We start from the raw sequence: 23,427 nt of genomic DNA on the forward strand, positions 1-23,427 counted from the left end.
AGTTCCTTACCCAGCCCTATTTAGCTTGTGTTCCTTACCCAGTTCCTTACCCAGCCCTATTTTGCTTGTGTCATTGCTCTTGGATTCAGGCAGGGCTGCGAGTGGTGAATGTGGGCTTGGTAACTCCTCTCTGAAGGGAGAAGATGCCTCAGGCACTCTGTGGGGATTTCTCCTCTGCTCCTCGGCATTTTTATCTGAATTACCTGGCAGGAAAAGCAAAAATAAGAAGCTGGGCCAGAAAGCTTAGACAAGTGCATAAACCTTAAACCTCAATTATTTCTCGAAAGCAAACCATGTAAAACCAGGTATTTGGAGAAAAGTCCCTTAATTTTCTTCTGGGCAGCCAGCCAGAGCCCAGCTCCTGACATCTTCCATGTAGCCCCAGGCTCCTCTGGAAGGGGAAGGGATGGTTGCTTGGGTGCTTTAAAAGCATTAGACCCCTATGAGGCTGCCTCAGCTGGGAGTCCCCAGCCCCAGTGGGGTGCAGCAGCTGCAGGGGAGGGTGTGCTCCTCATAAAGCCACAAAAAGTGGCTTTGCCAAGTGATGGTCTTGTGAAGTGGCTGCCCCAAGCCTCTGGTCACTCAGTGGCCGTGGAGGAGGTGTGACCTGTGGCTCCTGAGCTGGGGTTCATCCCCACAGCAGCACTGCCAAATAACCTTTGGGAAGTGGTGCAGGGCTCCAGCAGGAAGAAGCTGGCACTGTGAAGGAAAACATACTGGAAACAGCAAAAGAGCAAAATTGATGCTCCCCAACTGTCAGGTCCAAGATGAATCCCATGCTTTACGTGCCACAGTTACTGATAATGACTTGATTTCTTTGCTAGGTCTGGAATCAAAATGGCAAGAACCCATCCATCACGTTTGAATACACCCTCCTGAGGAAGCCACACTCAAAGAATCTGCAGCCCATCTACTACACCTTCTCCGAGTCGGAGAGCGAGGAGAGCCGAGAGCTCGATGGAGACGTGCCACTGGGCTTTATCCAGCCCAATGCAACCTATTTTGGGAAAATCTCCAGGGAAAGGATAGACTTGGAGAACCAGGTGTTTGGAAGGCAGGACACGGAGGAAGATTTAAACTTGAGCAAAGGTCAGGAAACCAATGAGGTCTATGAAAGAGCAGAAACAATTGACTGTGAGCCAAAACTGAAGGGCAAACAACCCCAAGGTAAGGAGGAGACCTGGGCCTCACTGTTCTGCTTCTCAGAGCTCTTGTTGAGAAATGCTCTGTTTCTACCTCTGGTGGTTCTGCTGGTTTGTGTTTTGGAAACCTCGGAAAGTTCTTTTAAAACATCTCTGCTCACAAATCCTCTTTGCCCTTCAGATTCTGGTTTCTGGTGGGGGCGTGTGGGGGGTGGACACCGGGTGAGATCTCCCTGCTGGTGCCCTGCTGTGCTTTGCCTCATGCCAAGGACAGGAGGGAGCCCTGGGTGCACAAAATTCCCCATCATGACATCTCCCATCACTTCCCAACCCTCCAAAGCCCCCAGAAACTCCTTCCTATTTTAGTCCCTTGGGCATCCCACCCCCAAAGTGCCTGGAGTGCCTTCCCAGCATGGCTGCATGGGCTGTGGGGCCAGGAGAGCACCTTCCTTTCACCTCTGCTATTGCTTTGGGCAGTGCTGGCGGGTGCTGAGCTCCCCTCTGGCCACACCACAGCGGGATAAGCCCCCTGGAGAACCCCATGAGATTCCCCCTCCCCTGAACCAAACCCCTGCGGCTGCTCAGGCTCCGGCGCGTCCCCGCTGCTCCGGGCTGCTTCTCCCTCCCAGCCTCGATGCATTTTGTGGTTGTCACTGTGGTTTCCCCCCTGTTGGCTCCAATCTAGATTCAAACGTAACCAGGTCTACTTACCAGACAGACCATGGCGACAGCTCCAGGGAGTTCCTTCTGGAGAATGCCATCACGGACAAGCTGCTGGGCAAGACCTCGGACTCCAAGGAGCTGCTGCTCAACATGACCATGAACAGCATCTTCGCCCAGGGAGACCCGACCAACGTGGTGGGGTCACCCATTGACAGCCTCTACGTGGACTACGAGGACAGCGATGGCCTCGTGACCTACTCGGTCAACAGCACCTTCATGGAGCTGAGCAATGGCAAAGCCACCAACGCCTCTGCAGAGACGTTCCCCAACGCCACCGTCACCATGAGCAGCCCCCAAGGGAACAGAACCCACAAAGCAAGGTAGGAGACGTGCCTTTAATTACAGTCAATCCAATTTATTGCTGTTCTCGATTCGTAATAGCCCTGTGCTCAATGCATGGTTTCCATCTCTTTGGAAGCAGGAGGTAAGTGGGGGTGGGATGGTGGAAGTGTTCTGTTGGGAGTTAATTTGGAAGGAAGGGCCAGAGGTTTGGGAGCAGGAAGTCAAGAGAGCATTTAGGCAAGAGGAAATCTTGATGTTCCCCTCGGTGGGCATGCTGAAGTCCATGCTGGCATTTGTCAGCTGGGGCCTTGCTCTCTGCTGTCACAGCCATGGCCAGGAAGAAGCCTCTTCCATTTGCCTTCACTTGACATCCTGCTCCCATTCCCCAGCCCCTTCCTCCGAGTTCTGATGCAGCAGAAGTTGGTCCTGGCCCCTTTCCACCCACCCTGTTGAGTGCCACCCATGATCCTCCTCACTTGGGATGGCAGGAATATGCTTCCAGCAGCTCCCAGGCGTGGCCCTGCCACCAGGAGCTCCACTGCAGGTCCTGCAGGAACAACCTGGATTTGTTTCTCAGCAGCTGCAGAAGCAGCTCAGGGAGTCACATCTTGGTCAGGAATATCCAAACTCTGCAGCAGCAGCTCATTGATTGATACTGGGACCATCACCTCAGGGCTCCTTTAGCTGGCTGGCTTGAGTGGGAGTGGGGAGGTAAAGAAAGGCTTCATGCAGCTACAGCAGCAGGTTTTGCTCTGGGGAAGGGTGGAAGGAAGTTTTGGGTAGGTGCTGATCCCCAAGCCTGTATCTATCAGCTTTTGAGATGTCCCAGGGCTCTCTGGGGAGCAGCCTTGATTCCCAGCCCAGAACTCATTCCCAGTGTGGCCACATGGGGACTGAGATGGGGCCAGTGCTCACAGCAGCAATTAGCCCACCAATTAGCCCTCCTATACATGGGAGCACTCCCTGGGCAGCTTGAGCTGACACTGGGGCCTCGGGTTTATCCAGGTCCCAGAGCCAGGTGTGGATTTGGGTCCCACCCCAGCCTCCTGTCAGCCTCCCCCAGACCTGTAAAACACAGGATTAGATGCTGAGCTTGAGGAGATGCAAAGCCCTGAGCTGATGCTCCCTCTGGTTAGAGTTTGCTGGATTTACCCACAACTTCCACTACGTTATGCTAAAGATGCTCATGCTAAAGCAAATGGCCATGCAGCCAAATGGATCAACGAGCTTCTTAATGATAAAAACATGAAAACGTTGCCAAGGGCTTGAATCTATCATCTCTCCTCGTGGCTTGGCTTGGGAGTGCTGCCTTCAGCTGCCAAAGCAAGATTTCATCCTCTCTGACAGAGGGCAGAGCCCTCAGCTCCCCTTGCCCTGCCCTGGGGCAAGGAGGGGACTGCCCTGCCCCTTGGGGCTCCCCTGGGCCCCATCACACTCCCTGTGTCCCCTCAGCTGCTGCCCTGCACCCCAAAACTCTCCCCCAGCAGCTGTGACATGGGGGCAGTGCTTTCCTACCTCCTGGGAGTACAGGGAGCTTCAGCCCTCAGAGCAGCTTGGCTTTTACAGGACAGTCAGAGAACTCTGTGGGTCCAGTGCAGCTTTTTGGGATGCTAAAAAGCTCCTTGCACTGTCCCTGGCTGCCCAGCTATTGATAACAGTGATTGAAACCCCTTCAGGAATGTCAGCCAGCACCGACATTATCTTCCACCTGTTCTTCCCTTGGTTTTGTTCTACTGTGTCCCCTCTTCTCCCCCTACTCTCTCTCTGGAACAAAATACAAAATTTTTCAGATCAAAACATTGATATCCAGACTAGTTTTACACCAGCCAAAAGGCTGAGAGAGGCTCAGGTCCTTTCTGGCTCCATCCTTTGCTGGTGGGGGGCTGAAAGACCAGTGCAGGCAGACTGGGGGCAGCTGGGGTGCCTCTGTTTGGAGACAAAAAGAAGAGAGAGGAAGAGAAGAAGGCAACAAAACAGCTTGCCAGAGTTGGAAACAACTTTCCAGAGGGTGGGATGGGATGTGTCAGTACAGCCTGGCTGTTCCCAGGGTTTTATTGCTTCCCCAAATTTTAAATTTATTTCCTCAAGCCCAGTTGCTGTTGTCACTCTGATCACTCAGCTGGACCTCCAGGGTGAGAATGAGGGTGAGGAGCTCCAGCTCAGCCCCTGAGGTCAGGATTAAGGTTCTTTCTGGCACCAGAGGGGATAAATCCCATACTGCCAGTGGGATGTGGGATTTGCTGTGCCAAGGGCTGGAGATCTGGGGACTGGAGCTGTCCCACAGGAGGGAGGGAGCTGGAGGGGACAGCCAGAACTGTGCTGGAGGAAACAGAGATGGGACATTGTAGGGATGGTTGTGCTCCTGGACGGCTTTGATGAATGGAGATGAGAGGTCTCTGAAGGCTGCTCTTAGGATATCTGGTTTATTAGGGATGGTGAAAGGTCTTGGGATGGGAGAGGGGAGAGACAAGGGGTAGAGAGGATGCTCCAGGAGAGGGTGGAAGTTCCAAGAGAGTGGGGATTCCAAGAGAGGGGAAGATCCAAGAGGCATCTAGCCCCTCGAGACCCCTTATCAGGGGGTTTCAAGGTGGGCTGGAACAAGACCTGGGCCAATGGGGTCACAGACACTTGATGTTTCAGGGGAGGATTACAGGTGTTAGGTGAACTATACATTTTGGGGGTGAGATTGAACAGTCCATTTGACTTTTGGACCTATCTGTAGGCAAGGGTATTGTCCAGCCAGTAGGGAGGATTGTTTTCATCCTGGCTGTCCTATTGTGAATCTTTTGCCAGGCAATTATATTTATCCATCCTTTCCAACAGGACACAAGGGAAATCTCTTGTCCTGGAGTGAGGCAGAGTGAGGCATTCCCATCCTTGGGAAGGGACAAGGCCCTGTGTGCCCAGGCTGGTATTGGGGTCAGCTTAGATCTGGGGGCAAGAGCTCGGACTTGAGACCCCCCCAGGTCCTTCCCAAGATCAGTTTGGGGTGGATTGTGGCTTTTTTTTCATTTTCACTCCCTGTCAGTGAACAAGCAAGGGAAGCTCAGCTCTCTGGAGCCTGCCCGTGGGGGACAGTGCTGGTCAGAGGTGGAGGAGCTCATTTCTTGCTGAAGCACTGCAGTGTGGCTGGAGGCACCCAGGAGCACCTTGCACTGCTGTGGGCTCTCCTGTTCCCTCTCTGGAAACAAATCCAGCTGGGATGGATGGGTTGGTGGCTCTTGTGCTGTTTTTCCTCCCCTGGAGCAGCTCAAAACCTTTCTGGGGTGTGCTGGGACAGATCCAGCTCCCCTCCATGCCAACGTGCAGCCAGGGCTGGGCCTGCAACAGGAGCCACGAGTTTGGCCCTTTGCTTAGAAACAAAAACCAAAATAAAACACAGAAATGGGAGCCAGGGACTGTGGATGTTGATCTGTGGTGTTTGTGGGCATTTGTCAGGGTTTCTCCTCCACTGTGGGAACTGTTTTGGGAAAAGGGACAGCCCAGAACTCAGTTAAGTGCTAATTTTTGGTGCTGTATTTTGCTTGAAAAGCTGATCAAAAGCTCGAGAAACAAATGCATGACTTTATTATTTAGCTCGTAATAAAGAGGAAAACTAAAAGGAAAGAGAAAATGCCCCCAGTTTTGTTGGACAATGGGCTGCTGTCTGCATTGAGAGGAGAACAAAGCGACAGTTTTGTCTTTGCTGGAAATGAGCTGCCCTGTGCCCAAATGTCTGATTCCTCTGGAAAGATCTTGTCCCGGGGACCTTGTCATGCATAGAAGCTCTTTATTTAGGATCACATACACTAAAGGGACACTGTTGAAAAATGTTCTGCCCTCAGATGTGGGATAAAGCTTATTTTGAAGATTTTCTCCTTTTAAAGACCGAGGAGGCCTGGTCACAGGATAACTTGGTGTTTACTTTGGTGCCTCGGAGATCAGGGGATAGACTGGAGGATCTGGGTAATATTTGCAGGCAAATTAAAGTACAAAAAGCAGATGTTGACTGTGTTTTAATGACAAGTGTCATTTGTAAGGCCTCTCCTGGCTGGGTGGCAGCTGGTGGCACAGGGATCAGGAGCTGGTGTGGGTCCCCAGGCAGAGCTGCTGTGGCAGATAAAACACTATTTCTACTGAGATGAGGTTGTTATTTTTCCACCAAAACAAAAAAAAAATTAGTCACATCCATTTCAGTTCCATTTCAAGCGCAGGAAGCGACCATTTGCCAAACTGACAGAGGCAAAATCAACAGGGAAAATGAGATTGTTGTTGTTTTTAATCCTTCTGGAGGCTCAGTGCTGGCGGTGGAAGGAGGGTGGGTTGGAAAGGAAATGGCTGGATTCTCAACAGTGTCCTTTTCAAGGTTGATTTGATAGGCTGGACCTCAACTTTTTCTTACAAACAACTAAATAAGGCAATTCCAGAGCTTCTGCTGCCTAGAAATCATACAAGCTGCATATCCTGCCAGGCCAGAGACAACTGGATGTGAGGATACAACCTTGTACACTATTCCAGTGTAGCTGTTTCAAGGGTTTGGACAAAGGTATGAGAACTTTTGTTGTAAAGGTGCAGTATCCCTGAGGTGTTCCCCCCTCCCAGCACGGGGAGCAGCTGCAATTCCTGCTTGGATAAATGTTTTTGCCCACACCAGGCTGACTCTCTTACTTCTGTCCCCGTGGCATTTTGTGTTTGAGCACAGCGTGGAGCTGAGAGATGCAAATTCCCCACTTGACATCCAGCAAAATAAATCAGACCAAAAAAAAAAAAAAGCAGAGTGGCAAAATCTTTGGGCTTTGAGGGGCGAGCTCAGAAACTCCTGTGCTGGCTTTTGGAGATTGGAGCAGCCAAAATCTCTGCTGCACTGAGCAGCACGAGTGGGTTTGCCCAGCCCTGGAGACACAGGGGAGGAGATACTGCACCTTTAGTCACTGTGTGCCGAGGGCCAGGTGTATTTGAGCAGAAAATGCAAACTTTTTGTTAAATTCTGAACTGTTTCTACTTGTGGGTATTTTTATCCCATTCTCTCTATTTCTAGACAGTGGAAGCTCTGCCTCTAACCGGGCTGGGGATTCTACTTGGGGCTCAGGACAGGTATGTTGTGAAACTCAAAAAAATTAAAAATTGATTCAAACAAACGAACCTCCCAAAAAATCAGAACAACCAAACCCAACCAAAGCCAAACCAAGCACATCCCCTCCCAAACCCACACCCAACCGAACTGCAGCCAGATGTGTGTGTCTGTTGTGGGCTGTCACCGCTCGCCTTGTAAATGCCTTTTGTTTTTGTTTTGTTTTGTTTCTTTCTTTTTTATTTTCTTTTTTTTTGTTTGTTTTGTTTTGTTTGCTTATCGCTAGAAACAGATTGAAGTTGTTAAGAAAGGGCCAAGGTGTGAGTGCTGCTGACATGTACAGGTGGAAGCTTTCCTCCCATGAACCCTGCAGCTCTACATGCACCACAGGTAGTTATAAGAAGCAGCCAAATTCTGCACAGCCTGCTGAAATCACCTGGTGTGTGAGTCCATTTTCTGTCTGTTAGGGATGGGAAGGAGCTGGTGATGTTTAAGGGATCTTGTGAGCTCTGCTGTGCTTGGGTGCAAAGGTGGGGAGAGGAGCTGGGGGCTGAGCATGCAAACCCCACCGAGCTCTCAGGTGTGTTGAGGACCAGGAGGTGGTGCCCAGCCTGTCCATCATCCCTCCAAACAAACCCTTTGGGAAGCTCTGAGCACTGCCTTCACTTCCCATCACTTTGGGTCCCCCCTGGGGCTCAGCGGGATCCCCAAACCTGTTCTGAGCCTCCTTTTTACCCCCCTCTTCCTCACCTTTTTGACAGCTTCAAGGGGTTTGAAAAGCTCAGCTGCTTCCCTGCAGAGAGAAATTTTAAAGACTGTTCAGCTCTGGCAGGAAGCACAATAGCATTTGGCTTTTTGATTATGTTTTGTTTCTCCCACTCCTTCTACCCTGAAGCCTGAGCTTGGCTGCGAGGGTGTAAATCTGGAACAGGGACAGAGATGCCAGGGGTATCGAAACTGAGCCTCTATTCTTCAGGCAGAAATTCCCTTTTTTTGCATTAATTCCTCCCTTTTGGCCCCCTGGAAAGCTTCAAGGCACCTGATCTCCTCCATCACCCCTTGGTTAGGGGGTCCTGTTGATCCCTTGGGATTAATCAGGTGTGTGGGTTGTGCACTTGTCTGTGCTGCCCCTGAAATTATCCAGAGCCTGCAGTGCTTCTGGAATTAAAAAGAGGGAAAGGAGCGGGAGAGAGGAGTTTACAATCTCAGAGACATCTCTTAAAAGATCAAATGCAAGGATTTTACATTTTAAGCATTTGCTCTGGTCCAGCAGCCTCGTGCCTGCAGCAGGAGCTTTGTGATCCCTTTCCCCAGGATCCTGCCCATCCACGTGTTCTGGGACATTTTTGACTTCTTTCATCCCCTCTGAACAAATTTCTCCCTTGGCTGGGCCAGCCTGGTGTGCCCTGGTTTGCAGCAAGCCGAGAGAGGTTTAACTCAAATTTCTCCTTCCTCGCTGCCTTTTCTCACTGACATATCGCAGAGAGGCGAGGCCGTGTCAAGAGCTGTAGATCTTTTTTTAGTTTCATGTAAACCATATGTTCCCCAGAGCTGCAATTCTTGTTACCTGCAGCCAGAGCAGCCTCCTGGTCCCTAGCCAGGTCCCAGAATGGACTTCCCAACATTTACTCTGGCACAGGAGGCTGTGGGGGAAAAGGTCTCGCTCTGACGGCACCGGCTGCCGCTGCCTTGCAGGGGGAGCAGGAGGGGCAGCACCTTCCTTGCCAAATTCCCAGGATCCCTGTCTTGGCCTGGAGTTCTGCATGCACCTGGGGAGCACCTGGTGCAAAGGGATGGGTAATGCACAGGGAGAGTGGGGGATGGAGAGGGTTGGGGACCTTTCGCTGTCTCCTCCACCCACCAGGCTGGCAGGGTGGGAGCTGCCGAGCAGACTCGTGGCCCTGAGTATTTCCTATAAAAATGTGTTAGTCATATATTGGTTTTGGTGGCAAGCCCTGGTAGGGGTGGCCGTGCCCTCCTCTGAGCTGGCCAAACTCAACCACACTGCTCAGATTGGTGGGGTGGCCGCTGTGATATTCCCTCCAGCAGCACCCATGCCATGGGGCAGGAACTCCAGCTTCCTGCTTGCCACAGGGAGGAAGCTTGGAGAAATGCAGCTATAACCAGAAAAACAACAACAACAACAGCAGAGTTAGGATGTGCAGCTCACCAAGCACCCTGCTGTGTGTGTGTGTGCTCTCTCTGACCCCAGGAGTGATGTCCACCTATGCCATGTGTGTCCGCTACGATGGGATCGAAGTGGACGATACCTACTGCGATGCCATGACCCGGCCCGAGCCCATCCATGAGTTCTGTGCTGGGAGAGAGTGCCAGCCAAGGTACTGCGGGCACAGGGCACTCCTGGGGTCTCTGTGCTTCCTCTGCCCTGGATGTTTTTTGGGGGGAGGGTTGGTGTGGATTTGGGGGGCAGCAGGGATGGCTCATAGCACCCCATCCCTCTTCCCTTAATTCCATCTGGGAAGCAGCAAGAGTTTCCTCCTGAGTGCTTCAGCTCAAGCTGCCAGGTTAAAACTCACATAAATCCTGGCAGAGTTGGCAGCTGGAGCTCCCAGCAAGTCCAGCTTTGAGCAGTGCAGGATCATCCTGGAAAACATGTGAGTGAATTGGGTGGAGGGGCTGAGCTTGCAAACTGTGCCACAAACCCAGCCCTGTGATCCCTCCAGCATCCCAAACCTCACTGAGGTTTGCTTGTGTTGGGGCAAGAGCTGGTGCAGAGAGGAGCTTGTGCTGGAAATCTTTTGGAAAGTTTTCCTTCTGATGTGGCTCTTGCTCCAAGCAGTGACCACAGTCTGGAGCCAGGCTGTCCGGAGCCACACTGCAGCTCTGGACAACTCCAGCTGTGGAGGCTGGGAGGTGTGCAGGGCACAGAGGGTTTGGGCAGGACAGACCCGTGTCTGGCAGAGGGAGGGGATTGTCCCACTCTGGTCCCTGCTGGAGCAGCCTCTCCTCGAGTCCTGTGTGAAATTTTGGGTGCCACCATAGGAGAAAGTGATAAAGGCAAGCTGTGAAGGTGGTGAAGGGTGTAAAGGAACCCTACAAAGAGCAACTGAGGTCACTTGGCTTGTTCAGCCTGGAGGAGACTGAGGAGAGACTTCATTGCACCCTACAAGTTCCTCACAAGGGGTCACAGAGGGGCAGCACTGATTTCTTCTCTCCAGTGACCAATGTCAGGACCCACAGAATGGCTGGAGCTGTGTCAAGATTTAGGTTGGACTTTTCAGGGAAAGGTTCTTCCCCTAGAGGTGCTGGGCACTGCCCAGGCTCCCCAGGGAATGGGCACAGCCCCAGAGCTCCAGGAGTGTTTGGACAGTGCTCCCAGGCACTGTTGGTGGGGCTGTGCAGGGCCAGGAGCTGCACTGGATGACCCCTGTGGGTCCCCTCCACCTCAAGGCATTCTACTCTAAGGCTGTGATGGTGTCAGACTATGGGAGGAGTAAAAGGAGGAGTAAATCCAGGGATCCACACCCTGGAATGCTGAGAACAGGGTGAAGTACCAGCCCAGTGATGCCAGGGAGCAGGGATGGCTCCTGGAGAGTGCTCAGGTGACTGTGAAGGAGGACAGGTAGGACATGGAGTAGAAGATCTCCTGGAGCCTCTCCTGTTAGGGCTGAGAGCCAGGGCAGGCTGCAGCCGAGGCAAGAAAAACGAGGGGAGGTGAATGGTGCTGCTGCAGGGAATGCACCCACCCTGAGGGGACTGGAATCTCTGCTGTCATTTTTTAAAACAAGCATTTTGTTCTAAGATTCTCCTAAAGCTGTCCCTCCTTATGGCTGTGCTGTTCCAGCTTCAGGGGCTTGCACTGGGAGGGAGAAGAGCTGCTCTGTGATTTACCAGTGACTTCAACTGGGGAGCACTGGGAGATCACGGGGTAGCCATGAGCTTCCTCCTGAGTGCTTCAGCTCAAGCTGCCAGGTTAAAAATTCCATAAATCCTGGCAGAGTTGGCACCTGGGGCTCCCAGCAAGTCCAGCTTTGAGCAGTGCAGGATCACTTGGCAGCACTTGGACAGACAGAAAGATGCTTGGGCAGGCAAGGCTTTTCGAAGAAAAAATGTTAATTTTGCGTGATCTGGATGGGGAAGACCTTTGTTTCATTTCCCTCCTGAAGTTAGGTGACACCTCTAAATGACATTTCCAAATGTGTGACATCTCCCTACGGCTGCTTGTTGTGCCTGGAGCCCCAGGTAGGGTGTGAGGCTTGGGGGCAGCCAGGGCTCTCTGCTCAGAGAACAGCAGCAGTGGGGACCTGGGGGTTGCCCACCTCCAGAGGGGCTGGGAATTCTGATCCATTCCGATTTTTAGCTCATTCTTTAGTTGCTATAATATTCCTGTACTGTAGAAAACTCGACCTTTTATGTTTTTCTCCTTGGATTGCAAGCTGCTCCTCTCTTGTCAGGGCAGGGGTGGCAGGGGACAGTAAAGGACAGGCGGTGCTTGGAGCAGATCCCAGCTCTTCCAGCCTGTCACTTGTGCTCAGCAGAGTCAGACTGATGGTGGGACACGAGCGTGTGTCCCACCGGGGCTCTGTGTGACATCACTGCTGGCATCTGCAGGGTGATGGATGCCGTGTCCTCTCCATTCTTCAGCTGAGCAGGCAAAAAGGAGAGGTCAAACACGGGCAAAAAGCCTGACAGAGAAATGTGCTGGCAGAGCCCGCGGTGACAAACGCTCACTTGTCACCGAGGACACCGGGCCAGGCCCTGCCGTGCCACCCTCCCTCCTGACGAGCTGGCTTCAGCTTCAGGCACGAGCTGGGGGCTGTGGGGTGAGCCCAACATATGCTGATGCTTCCCATCCCTGGGGAAAAGCTGTGAGGAGCTGGCAGCCTGCTCCTCCCTGCAGCCAGGGTTTTCCCCTGGGCTGCTCCACAGGGTGATGGGCTGACGCTGTTGAGGCAGGACGGGAATGAGGAGACTCTGAGTCAGAAGGCTGAGAGAGTAAAATTCTGATTTATTCCAAAGTGCACCGCTCTTTATACAGAGCTTCATGCAGGCCAATTCCATTGGTCCTGTCCTGGTTTGAAAAGCAAAACCAGTGAGAAGCTCTAAGTCAGAAATACAATTTATTAGGAAAAGGGAACAAAGAACCAAATATATACAACAGCACAAAAGAGGAATCACTGACAGAGTCAGAGATACAGCCTGACACTCGCTGGCTGGGGCGGTGGTGGCAGATATGGCTCTGTCCAAGCAGTGCTCCTGAAGCCTGATGGAGTTTCCCTCTGGAGGTCCAGTGCAGAGAAGGTCTCAGCTGTTCCTCTTGGAAGAGGGGATCTCCTTGCTGTCTGCACAGCCCTGCTGATATCCTTGATGGCATCGTTGACTCCTCCCTCTGGGCGGAGCATCTCACAATAGAGCTCTGTGATCTTATCAGCCATGTGGCTAAAAGAACAGGTCCTCCTGGAGGGACTTATCTCCGAGTCATGAGATAAGGGGAAAAAATGGAATTGCAGCTCGAGGTGGTAATGGAATACACCCCAATATTATAACCTAGGACAGGTCCTGAAGTAAAAACAAACCCACACCATTGGCGCACAATGCAAGAACCTAACTATAAACAATGTGGACAACAAGAGAGATAAAAAACCCTTATTTACACTATTTCCAACAGATTCCCAGGCTTCTGCCTGGTTAGAAACTTTCTGTTTCTCTGTGAATCTGAGGCCCACACTGGGCTCTGTTCCCTGCCCAGGTGGGAGACGAGCAGCTGGAGCGAGTGCTCGCGGACGTGCGGGGAGGGTTTCCAGTTCCGCATCGTGCGCTGCTGGAAGATGATCTCGCCGGGCTTCGACAGCTCCGTCTACAGCGACCTGTGCGAGTCGGCCGACATCGCCCGGCCCGACGAGCGCAAGGTCTGCAAGAACCCGGCCTGCGGGCCCCAGTGGGAGATGTCCGAGTGGTCTGAGGTGAGTCCTGCTGGCCGGCTCAGCGCTGAGTGTTGTAAACGCAGGCGAACCCAATGGGAAGGAATGACCATGTCTGACTCAGTTCAGAAGGCTCAATTATTTCTTTATTATGACTTGACGTTTCCCTCCTCTCAGCCCCTAAATTATCAGGCTAGCCCAGAGATCCAAGGCTTTGAGGGGAGGAGCATCAGGAGATGGGCAAAGATTTCCAAAAGAGATTCTTACCTCGATGTAGTTGTCCAGTTCTTTTTATTCTGTGATGTCCAGGGGAAAGAGTGGGGCAAAGAGGATGAACAGGAAGGGTCAGGGGTTTATCTGGGCTCTGGACAGGGAGGGCTTCTTGGATCTCCACCAACCCTGTTGGGGCTGGAAGGAGGAGACCAGGTTTATGTGATCAGAGTCCCAGGGGTCCCAGGGAATGGGGAAAGGCATAGCCCGAGCGCACTGTAACAATAACTATGCTAAAATACATAAATATACTATAGAAAGGAAGATACTAAACTACATACTCCCTTCTCTGACTCTATCTCTGTCGGAGACCACCCTAGGTCACAGGGTGGCTTCGTGTGGTGGAAAAACTTCTCCTCCAACCCGTGCTTCCAAAAAAACTCAGCAGCCTCTTGTTGTTTGGTCTCATGGTTGTTTATTACAAGTTATCTAAAAGATTTTCTTCTGGGGCTGCTGTGGTTTGCTCACAGCTCAGGCAGAGGCACACACACACCCTGACATCCTCTCTGACTCCGACTGCTTTTTCTCTCCCTGCCAGGGCTGCTGCTCTCTTTTATATGGGACATTACATGTGACATGGTTACAGTTTTTCCCAATGCCTATTACCTATATTAAATGGTGATTTTCTATTCTAAACTAATCTGTGAGTGCCAACATCACCAAGAACATGGAGGTGAGGAAGAAGAAAGAGGGAGGACAAGGCAGGCCCAAATCCCTTCATCTTAAAACTTCTGACCTCCATGTACAAAACTAAAACCCCCTGTACAGGCATTAAAACCCCCCTGTACAATACTAAAAAATTCTTCCCTCTACTTTGTGATTACTTCTACCATAATATCTAAACTTTTGTGATCTCTTGTTCCACCTGCAAAGTTGGTAAATCATTCCATGGTTCAAACCCAAAATCACAGCTGTTTCCAGCTGCCTGCCAGGGTCTCAAATGCTTCTGATGTGGGCCCAGAACCTCCAAAAATGTCTGAGGGACATTTTGAGTTCCGACATATCTCTAACTTTCTCTATCTCTGACTCTAACACAACTCATGACCCTCTCTTGAGAGTCCAGCCCCAGGTGGGTTGGATTGGCCATCAGACTCAAACAATCCTCACCAGAATCCAACCAAGCACTCACTCCAGGTAAAAAATTCTCCAAACACAGTCTACATAGGAAAAGCAAGGAGCAGAAATAGAAATTGCTTTCTTTTTCATTTCTCTCTGTGTACTTCTATGAAAAATCCTGAGAGGGAGAGAAATGTGCTTGCCACACCTGAACTGGGGCTTCCCTCCCTTTTCCAATTTATCCTGGTTCTTCATGGTTCCTGATGCTTTTTTAGGTCACCACGTGGCCTAAAAAGAGGCTAGAAGGAGTTAAAGAATAAAATAGGGATTTTTTTAGGAGGCCTCAATGCATCCACCTTGGGCAATACAGGGCTGCACCCAAAATGAACAAAATAGTCATAAAATGCACAACCGCTTACGGGGTCTCTCACTTTTATAAGTTCTGCTCCATTTGCACATTGGACTTAATTGTCCAGTTCCAGCTTCAGCCCAGGCAGTCCCATCCTGCTTGTTTTCTCTCTCCAGCCCATGCTGTTTGTGTTCTTGGGCTGAGATTTGGATCATTTGGTCATTGGATCATTTGGATCATTTGGTCATCATTTAGTTCCCAGCTAGAGAATGAATTGTTTTGTCTCCCTACTCTGTGAAGACAGCTCACCATCCCACAATATGAAGCTCAGAAGTACACACCAAAGCAGCACAGCATCCAAAAAAATAGAAAATCTAAACCTGAGGCGTCGATCCTCATCTGTAGCCATCCACAGCCATCGGCCTCTGAGGATACACTGGTTGCAGTAATGCATGTGGATCAATGAGAATCAATATTTTTCCCTCTAAAATGAAGCCTCAGCTCCCATTTAGGATGGGAGGCCACTGCCATTGGTCACTCACAGGTTGGGCAGGAGCCCATGGCTCAGATCTCCCCATCAGTATTTCCTTGGCAACCTCTTCAAACCCAACGTGCCAGGAAGGTGATCCCGACTCACACATGGATTACATCCCTATAAATGTCCCTTCCTCGCCTCCAGTTCCTCTGCACCACACACAGAATGAAACCTTTCCCTAGCTGTGCCTTAAACCAGCCCCCAGAGATACTGGGAGATGGTTTGGGGAGGGTTTCCAGCTCATTGGTTTCCTTGGGAAAACCTGTGGAGAGGGTTTGTGCCCCTCAATCCCTTTCCAAGCACGGACAGTGCCCCAGCACATCCCTGACAAACACAAACTCATGGAAACAACCACACCAGTGCTGCTTCCTCGGGGTGCCTCTTCCCAAATCAAGCACAGACCTCATCTAAGCAGGAGCAGATGAGCTCTGAGCCGAGCTGTCCGTGGGTGCCAACCTGCCCCATGGTTTGCATCACGAGGAATATGACTCTTCCTCCTGGGAAGCTCCCAAAAAACTCCTCTTAGTCATAATTTAAACGTCTCCATTCCCCTGCAAGCTGGTGTGCATCATTTCCCTGGAGCTGACAGAGGGGTTGGTGCATTCCCTGGTGGTGCAGGATGTTTTGACTTTCCCAGCTGGTAGAGAGGAGCTCCCTGAGCACGTGCTGGAGCATTATTTTGTCCGGCGTAGCAAACCGGAGTGGTTTATTTTACAGAAATGCGTATTCTCCTCCAGCATTTGTCAGGGACAGATTGCTTGAGACAGTGCTGGAGTAGATTGCTCTTAGCCAGCAGCAAAGCTAATCTCCTTTGGATCCCATCAGAGGTGGGGTGCCAAGTTGGCTGGGGAAATAGGCATTAAAAAAAGCACATTTCAGGGCTCTGAGGATTAACATCTCGGCACGGTGTGTCTGGGCCCTGTGCTGTTGACACTTTTCCCTGCTTTACGTTATGCATGGAGCAAATGTAATGTGTATGCGAGACTGTAGTAACTCAAATCCAGTTCTAAATAATGTCACTGGGCTGCACGGTGCCAAATTTATCCACAGCATAAAAATCTCAGTTGTGCAGTCACAGGGGGGAAAACATTCTCCGAAGAGGTGGAAAGGAGCTGGCTGCTCCTGGGAAGGAGGCAAGGGAGATCTCACCCTCTCTCTAGGTGACAGCCAGAACTGCTCAGCTCTGAGCAAACATTCCTGGAGCCTTTTCCCCTTCTGGCATCACCTGTTGGAGAGCACAGCACCTGGGCGGGATGCTGTCGAGTGGGTTTGGGGAAGTCATCTGTGCGCTTTCACTGGGTGTTTTTAAACTTTTATGCTCCAATATGGGGAAAAATAAATCCCAAGCCCCGAGCCAGCAGCTGCTGCGGTGGCGGGAGCCCGGCTGACGCCGCTGTCCCGTCCCGCAGTGCCCGGCGCGCTGCGGGGAGCGGAGCGTGGTGACCAGGGACATCCGCTGCTCGGAGGAGGAGAAGCTCTGCGATGCCAGCGCCCGGCCCCTGGCCGAGAAGAACTGCACGGGGCCACCGTGTGACCGGCAGTGGACAGTGTCCGACTGGGGACCGGTGAGTGGCCATCCCACCGCAGCTTGTCCCCGCTGCTGTTGGGGTTGGGGTCTCCATGCCTGGCAGCTCCCAGCTCCAACAAACCTGCGGGCAGCCTGTGCTGGGAGCTGATCTCAAATAATTCCACTGATTTGGCTCTCTTGGGTCACCACCCTGGCTCGGGCTCTGGGGTGATCCAGCATCCCAGTGGATCCTGTTGCTTCCCCCGCTTGGGCTCCTGCCTTGTGGGGATGTGGTAGAGCAGGGGTTAAACCCTGAGACCTGGCTGAGGGCCTTAGTGGGTGTCAAAATCCTCTTGTCTGTCTGCTGCACAGCATTCCTTGGCAATGCTGATGCTCCGTGCCCAGAAACTGAACCTTTTAACTTTTTTCCTTTTTTTTTTTTTATTTTCCATGTCCCCCTTTCTCTTTTCCCTTTCTCCCCTTTACTTTTCTTTTTCTTCCTTTCCTCCCTTTCACTATTTTTCTTTCCTCCTTCTTTTTTATTCTCTTTTGCTCTCTGTTTATTTTTTTTTTCCTCCCCCCCGGCTTTTTCCCTTTCTGCACAATTCTGCTCCAGAGACCCCCTCCATCCCAATCTATTTTTACCCAGGTTTTGATACATCCACATCAGCTAAAAATAAGTAGTTTCCATGGCAGCAGCAGTGCTAGGAAACACGGAGAGTCTCTGCAAGAGCAACCAGGGAAGCATGGGGAGCACTGGGGGCTGAATTTTAGCAGCTGCTTCCTTGGTCCCCTTTGCTTTGGCCTCTTTGGGAGCCACTCTGGGGTTCTCTACTCGTGGTGCTTCCCCTTTTTCCTGTCCTGAGAGATGCTGGGGCTGTGGCCCTGGCACAGGGTGCCCAGAGAAATTGTGATTGTCCCATCCCTGGAAGTGTCCAAGGATAGGTTGGACAGGGTTTGCAAAAAGCTGGGACAGCAGAAGGTGTCCGTGCCCATGGCAGGGCGTTGGAACAAGATGATTTTTAAGGTGCCCCCCAACCCAAACCAGTCTGGGACTCTGTGATGACGGAATCTGCTGGCTGCAGGATGGACCCGCTGAGCATCCCTGTGGCTGCTTAGAGCCTCAAAAACCCCTCTGAAATTTGGGCAGGGCGGGTGTGGGGCTGAGCCAAGCCCTGCTGGGGCTCCGTGCCTGCTGCAGCATGGGGCAGGGACGGTCCCTGGTGCTGAGTGCCCGCTGTGGTTGCAGTGCAGCGGCGGCTGCGGGCAGGGCAGGATGATCCGGCACGTGTACTGCAAAACCAGCGACGGGCGCGTGGTGCCCGAGTCCCAGTGCAGCCTGGACACCAAGCCCCTGGCCATCCACCCCTGCGGGGACAAGAACTGCCCCTCGCACTGGCTGGCGCAGGACTGGGAGCGGGTAAGTGCAGCTCCTGGGCTTTGGGGTGCCCCAGAGGGGTCGGGATGGGGCGGCAGCTCTCAGGGGGTTCCTGTGCTTTGGGGTGCCCCAGGGAGGTCGGGATGGGGTGGCAGGGACACCCTCAGGGCAGCTCTCAGGTGGCTCCTGTGCTTTGGGGTGCTCTCAGAGGGCTCAGGATGGGGTGGCAGCTCTCAGGTGGCTCCTGTGCTTTGGGGTGCCCTAGGGAGTTTGGGACAGGGTGGCAGCTCTCAGGTGGCTCCTGTGCTTTGGGGTGCCCTAGGGAGTTTGGGACAGGGTGGCAGCTCTCAGGTGGCTCATGTGCTTTGGGGTGCCCTAGGGAGTTTGGGATGGGGTGGCAGCTCTCAGGTGGCTCCTGTATTTTGGGGTGCCCTAGGAATGGGATGGGGTGGCAGCTCTCAGGTGGCCCCTCTGCTTTGGGGTGCCCTAGGGAGGTTGGGACGGGGTGGCAGCTCTCAGGTGGCCCCTCTGCTTTGGGGTGCCCTAGGAATGGGATGGGGTGGCAGCTCTCAGGTGGCTCCTCTGCTTTGGGGTACCCTCAGAGGGTTTGGGATGGGGTGGCAGCTCTCAGGTGACTCCTGTATTTTGGGGTGCCCTAGGAATGGGATGGGGTGGCAGCTCTCAGGTGGCCCCTCTGCTTTGGGGTGCCCTAGGGAGTTTGGGACGGGGTGGCAGCTTTCAGGTGGCTCCTGTGCTTTGGGGTGCCCTAGGGAGGTTGGGATGGGGTGGCAGCTCTCAGGTGGCTCCTGTGCTTTGGGGTGCCCTCAGAGGGGTCAGGACGGGGTGGCAGCTCTCAGGTGGCTCCTGTGCTTTGGGGTGCCCTCAGAGGGGTCAGGACGGGGTGGCAGCTCTCAGGTGGCCCTGCTGGTGACCCCGCAGTGCAACACGACGTGTGGCCGGGGTGTGAAGAAGAGGATCGTGCTCTGCCTGGAGATTGTCAATGGCAAGATCAAGACCCGCAGCCCCTCTGACTGTGACGTGGCCAAGAAGCCCGTGGAGGAGAGCACGTGCTTCGAGAGGCCCTGCTTCAAGTGGTACACCACACCCTGGTCCGAGGTGAGCGGGGAGGGCTGTGCTGCCCATCCCTCTGCATCTGCAGAACCCCCAGGAGATGGGCGAGTTCCCCTGAGGGAACGCCCTGGGTGTTCCTGCTGCCCTGGCAGCTCAGGGCAGGCAGCCTGCCCTGCCATGGTGCACTTGGGCTGTCTGTGCTCAGGGAGAGCAGGATTGAGAGGGGTTATTTGGGGCCAGCTGTAGCTTTACTTTTTTTTGGTTTATTTTTTCCCCTGGGAGTGTGGCTGGGGGTGTGCATGAAGCCCACAGGGTGGCTACCCTTGGGATACAGAATTTGGGGATGCTCCATCACCCTGCACAACCCAAAAGGCAGCCAGGGTTCGGTGGCCAAGGGCCCAAGCTGTGGGCTTCCTGCAAGCCCTCCTGGATGCTCCAGGAGCCTCATTTTTACTCTTGCAAACCCTATAATTAGGCAAAGCATCCCTGCTGTAATCCCAGCTCCAAAGGGCAGCAGGCAGTGAGTGCTGGGCCCAGCAGTGGCTCCCCGTGGATGCACAGAGACCCCACAACCCCACTCCTGCTGCTCTGGGGGTTCCCTGGCCACCCATGTCCTACAGAGCATCACCTGGACAGGGCCAGCTCGTTTGTGGTCCCTTGTGAAGGGCAGCAGGAGGAGGGAGGATGTCAGCGCCAGGGGATGGGACCACATCCACCTCCCCCTGGTGCTGGCAGCAAAGACAGAGCGAGGGGACAGCGGTGTGGCACTGAGATGTGACGTTCTCCTCCTGCCCTAACATCTCCAGTGAGCAGGTTCTGGCTCAGAAGGGTCCCCTGGGATGGCAGGGTCTTGCCTCACCCCCTCTCTGTCCCCCAGTGCACAAAAACCTGCGGGATCGGTGTGAGGATGCGGGATGTGAAGTGCTACCAGGGCAAGGACATCGTGCGGGGCTGTGACCCCCTGGTGAAGCCGGTGGGCAAACAGACCTGTGACCTGCAGCCCTGCCCCACAGAGCCCCCAGGTGAGCCCCACAGCCTTGATTTTCCATGGATCCCTCCAGCAGCACCTCCAGCATCTTATCTTCCCCTGCCCCATTTGGATAATCGTGCCAGGGTGGATGCCAGGGACGGCTCTCCCTCTGTGCCCGAGTGATGGGGAGTTGTGCACAGGCTGTTTCTGGAGATAAATTAAGAGGAGAACTCAGAAGAATCATTCTCTGACCTGAAGATAAAAGGGGTCTTTGGAGAGCTGATTTGGGTGCTGCTTCTGTTATGATTCCAGCTAGAGCCAAGGAAATTCTCTCTGTGCCATTATTTTAATGATTTTTGGTCCTCGGGTGTCCCGTGGGTTTGTAACTATCTCGTTATCTGACTCGTCTGCTGGCTCAGAGTCCCTGTGATCTTTAGCAAACACACAGTCCTAATCCTTTAATAGGATTTGGGAATAAGGACAGTGTGGGAGAAAATGGGTGGCAGATTTGGGGCCAGCTCCTGGCTCAGCTCTGGGTGCTCTCAGCTGCCAGAGGATCCATGGAGCTTGGGAGTTGCCTCGTGGCCACCTTGCCCTGGGAGCAACCTGGTTTCATGCATCCTATGGATTAAATAATAATAAAAAAAGTATAAATCCTATGGGTTTGAAGCAAAATATTGCACTGAAAGGAGTTGGGAGAGTCCTGAAGCAGCCTCTGGCCTCATCCCTTTCTCCAGCATCTCACTTGCCCCTAACTCTGGATGTGACACTGCTGGATTCCCATTCCCTTGCTCAAATATCCTCTTTGGGGCAGAAATTGTGACTCCCTAGCAAGGGAAGCACTTGGGGACAGCTCAGTGCCTTGGTGGCTCCACAGTCCCTGGGCAGCTCTGTTTTAGTTGTTTATTGTAAGAAAATTGTTTATTTTCTTTTCCTTTTCTGTGCCATGCATTGAGACATGGTACCCTGGCAGACAGGGTGCCAGCCTGCTCACACCTGCCAGCAGCTACGAGACAGTGGCACTAAAACTGGCACAAATAAAGCCCCAGCAACATTTTAGTTCAGGCTGGGAAGAGCAGGAGAGACATAAATTAAAGGGAGCAATCCTAGCCTGACCACCTACTTTCCAAGTGCTTTAACAAAGCTGGCTCCCAGCTTGTGCTATCAGGTTAAACCAAAAACCAGCCACCCCAGCCCCAAATCACTTCAGCACCCGAGGAAAAGCAACTGGATCTGTCAGGGATTTAACCTGCTTCCAAAGAAAACAAACCCGTGCCAAAAAATAAGTATTTTTAAAAATTAAGTATAAAAAATTATGAATACTTAATGTAATACTTAATTTACTTAATTTAATACTTAAAATGAAGAATTTTATGTATAAAAATTTAAAAAAAAATGTCAAAAATTAAGTATACACAAAAAATTAAGTCTTTTCAGGCACTTAATGTCCTGCTGAATAAAATGTGAGTGTTTTCTCTCCCTGCAGACGACAGCTGCCAGGACCAGGCAGGAACCAACTGTGCCTTGGCCATCAAGGTGAACCTGTGCAGCCACTGGTACTACAGCAAAGCCTGCTGCCGCTCCTGCCGTGCCCCCCACTCCTAGGGCAGGGCTGCCCGAGCCAGGGCTCCACCTCCCACCTGCCCACACCCCCCTGACCCTGCTGCCATGGATGCTTTTAGCCTGGTTTTTGTGTCCCCACCGAAGCAGAACTCCTCTCCTGCTCGAGGGATGGACGTTGGGAGCCCCCCGGGCTCAGAGCTGTACATAAATCGTGTATATTTGATTTTCCCCCATCCTGAAAAAAACTCCAGCTACAAATTCTTGTCCTTTTTCTTCCCTCGGTGCAAGGTTGGGGTTGGCAAGGGGAAGGTGTGAACTCTGGGAAGTGCAAGTTTCCCTTCACAAAATGGGCTTGGTGCCTCTCTCCTGATTTATCCCGAGACCTCTCCTTAGGTGAATTAACGTGGTGGGAAGCTGATCCTCCTTTGTTAAATGAACTCGAGCCCTTTTTTTTGTAATATGTAGGTGTATACTTTTTCAGAGAATTTTATCTTATAATCAAATGTTAGTTTCATAGTCCTTACAACCCCCCCCTCCCCGATGCTGACATATTGTATATAATATGGAAACATAACTGCACTTTATATCACAAAAAAGACGTGCTCTTTTTTAATATATTTGTTTACAGACAGTGAACTTTATCCATATAATCATTAATTTGTACTCATATGTATATTTTAATAAAGTTGTCATATTTATGGTGGTATTTTGTTTTATTCTCCAGTTTGTAGTGGAGTGCTGGGAACACTGGAATCGGGGTGCTGGTGCCCAGGGAATGCAGAGCAGCTTTAAATCAGGAGACTCACAGCTACTTGGACAGTGATGCAAGGAAAAGTCCCAACAGTGGGGGGATTTTGGGACTTTTGGGGGCCCTTTGGGGTTCTGTGGCTTTAGAAGGTGCAGCCCTGAAGCTCCTCAGGGGCTTGGGAGCAAAGAGATTTCACATGGTGCCAGTAAGGAAAGGGCCTTTCTGAGCTCCCAAGGGGTTACTGCTCGGTGATTTTACTGGTGTGACCCCCAGACATTGATCCAAAGGCTCTTTAGCATCCCCCAAACTTCTGTGTGCACCCCAAATGTTGCTGCAACCCTCCCCCAGCTGCAGGGAGCTCCTGAGTGCCTTGCAAAAAACAAACCAAACAAACAGCAAACCTCAAAACCCATGTCAAAGTAATTTATTTATTTATTTATTTTTCTTTTTTGACTTTTCCCCCTCCCCCAAATCTGAGATTCCCAAGTCCTGTACAACAGATCACCAGGTGAGGGTTAGTGAAAGCCAACCATTCGCTGAATTTCCAAGCTACAAGGGAAAGAAACAAGGAAAAAAAGGAGGAAAGGAAGACTGGTAGGAGAAATCACAAAAAATGGGAAGAGAAGGGCTCAAGGCATGGGAACAAACCCCAGTGAGAACTGTACATGGGGCATGGCCTGAGTGGCTGCATCCCTCTGGGATGTGCTGGACCACAGGGACCGAGCCCGGAATATTAAACACGTACGAAACCAACCCCAGCCCTCCCCACCCCAAACTGAACCCCCCTCCCCATCGAAGATACTCATTTGCAAAGACTGACTTGTACTTCAAAAGGTTCCCTGTGGAATTAAAAGCCCTCGTGGTTCGAAGTAAAATACCCAGCCGGGCTGCAAACAGTGTC

The 23,427-nt window shown here is 52.1% G+C and overlaps 1 protein-coding gene across 4 annotated transcripts in view; it reads left to right on the top strand.

The window, feature by feature from the left end:
* ADAMTSL2 (ADAMTS like 2) overlaps window positions 1-22,484 on the top strand; it is a 30,912-nt gene extending 8,428 nt beyond the window's left edge. For 3 of the 4 annotated variants that reach the window (XM_021543566.2, XM_077787904.1, XM_077787905.1), the window contains 10 exons: window positions 825-1,167; window positions 1,828-2,185; window positions 7,484-7,587; window positions 9,410-9,536; window positions 12,908-13,121; window positions 16,699-16,854; window positions 18,046-18,216; window positions 19,114-19,290; window positions 20,123-20,267; window positions 21,702-22,484. In XM_021543566.2, the coding sequence (XP_021399241.2) occupies window positions 825-1,167; window positions 1,828-2,185; window positions 7,484-7,587; window positions 9,410-9,536; window positions 12,908-13,121; window positions 16,699-16,854; window positions 18,046-18,216; window positions 19,114-19,290; window positions 20,123-20,267; window positions 21,702-21,820 (1,914 nt within the window). In that variant the 3' untranslated portion in view covers window positions 21,821-22,484. The remainder of the gene's footprint in view (window positions 1-824; window positions 1,168-1,827; window positions 2,186-7,483; window positions 7,588-9,409; window positions 9,537-12,907; window positions 13,122-16,698; window positions 16,855-18,045; window positions 18,217-19,113; window positions 19,291-20,122; window positions 20,268-21,701) is intronic. The other variant, XM_077787903.1, reaches the window with a different exon arrangement.
* The last annotated feature ends 943 nt before the right edge of the window (window positions 22,485-23,427 follow it).

The sequence above is a fragment of the Lonchura striata genome, chromosome 22, assembly GCF_046129695.1.
Source record: "Lonchura striata isolate bLonStr1 chromosome 22, bLonStr1.mat, whole genome shotgun sequence".
Taxonomy (NCBI): Eukaryota; Metazoa; Chordata; class Aves; order Passeriformes; family Estrildidae; genus Lonchura; species Lonchura striata.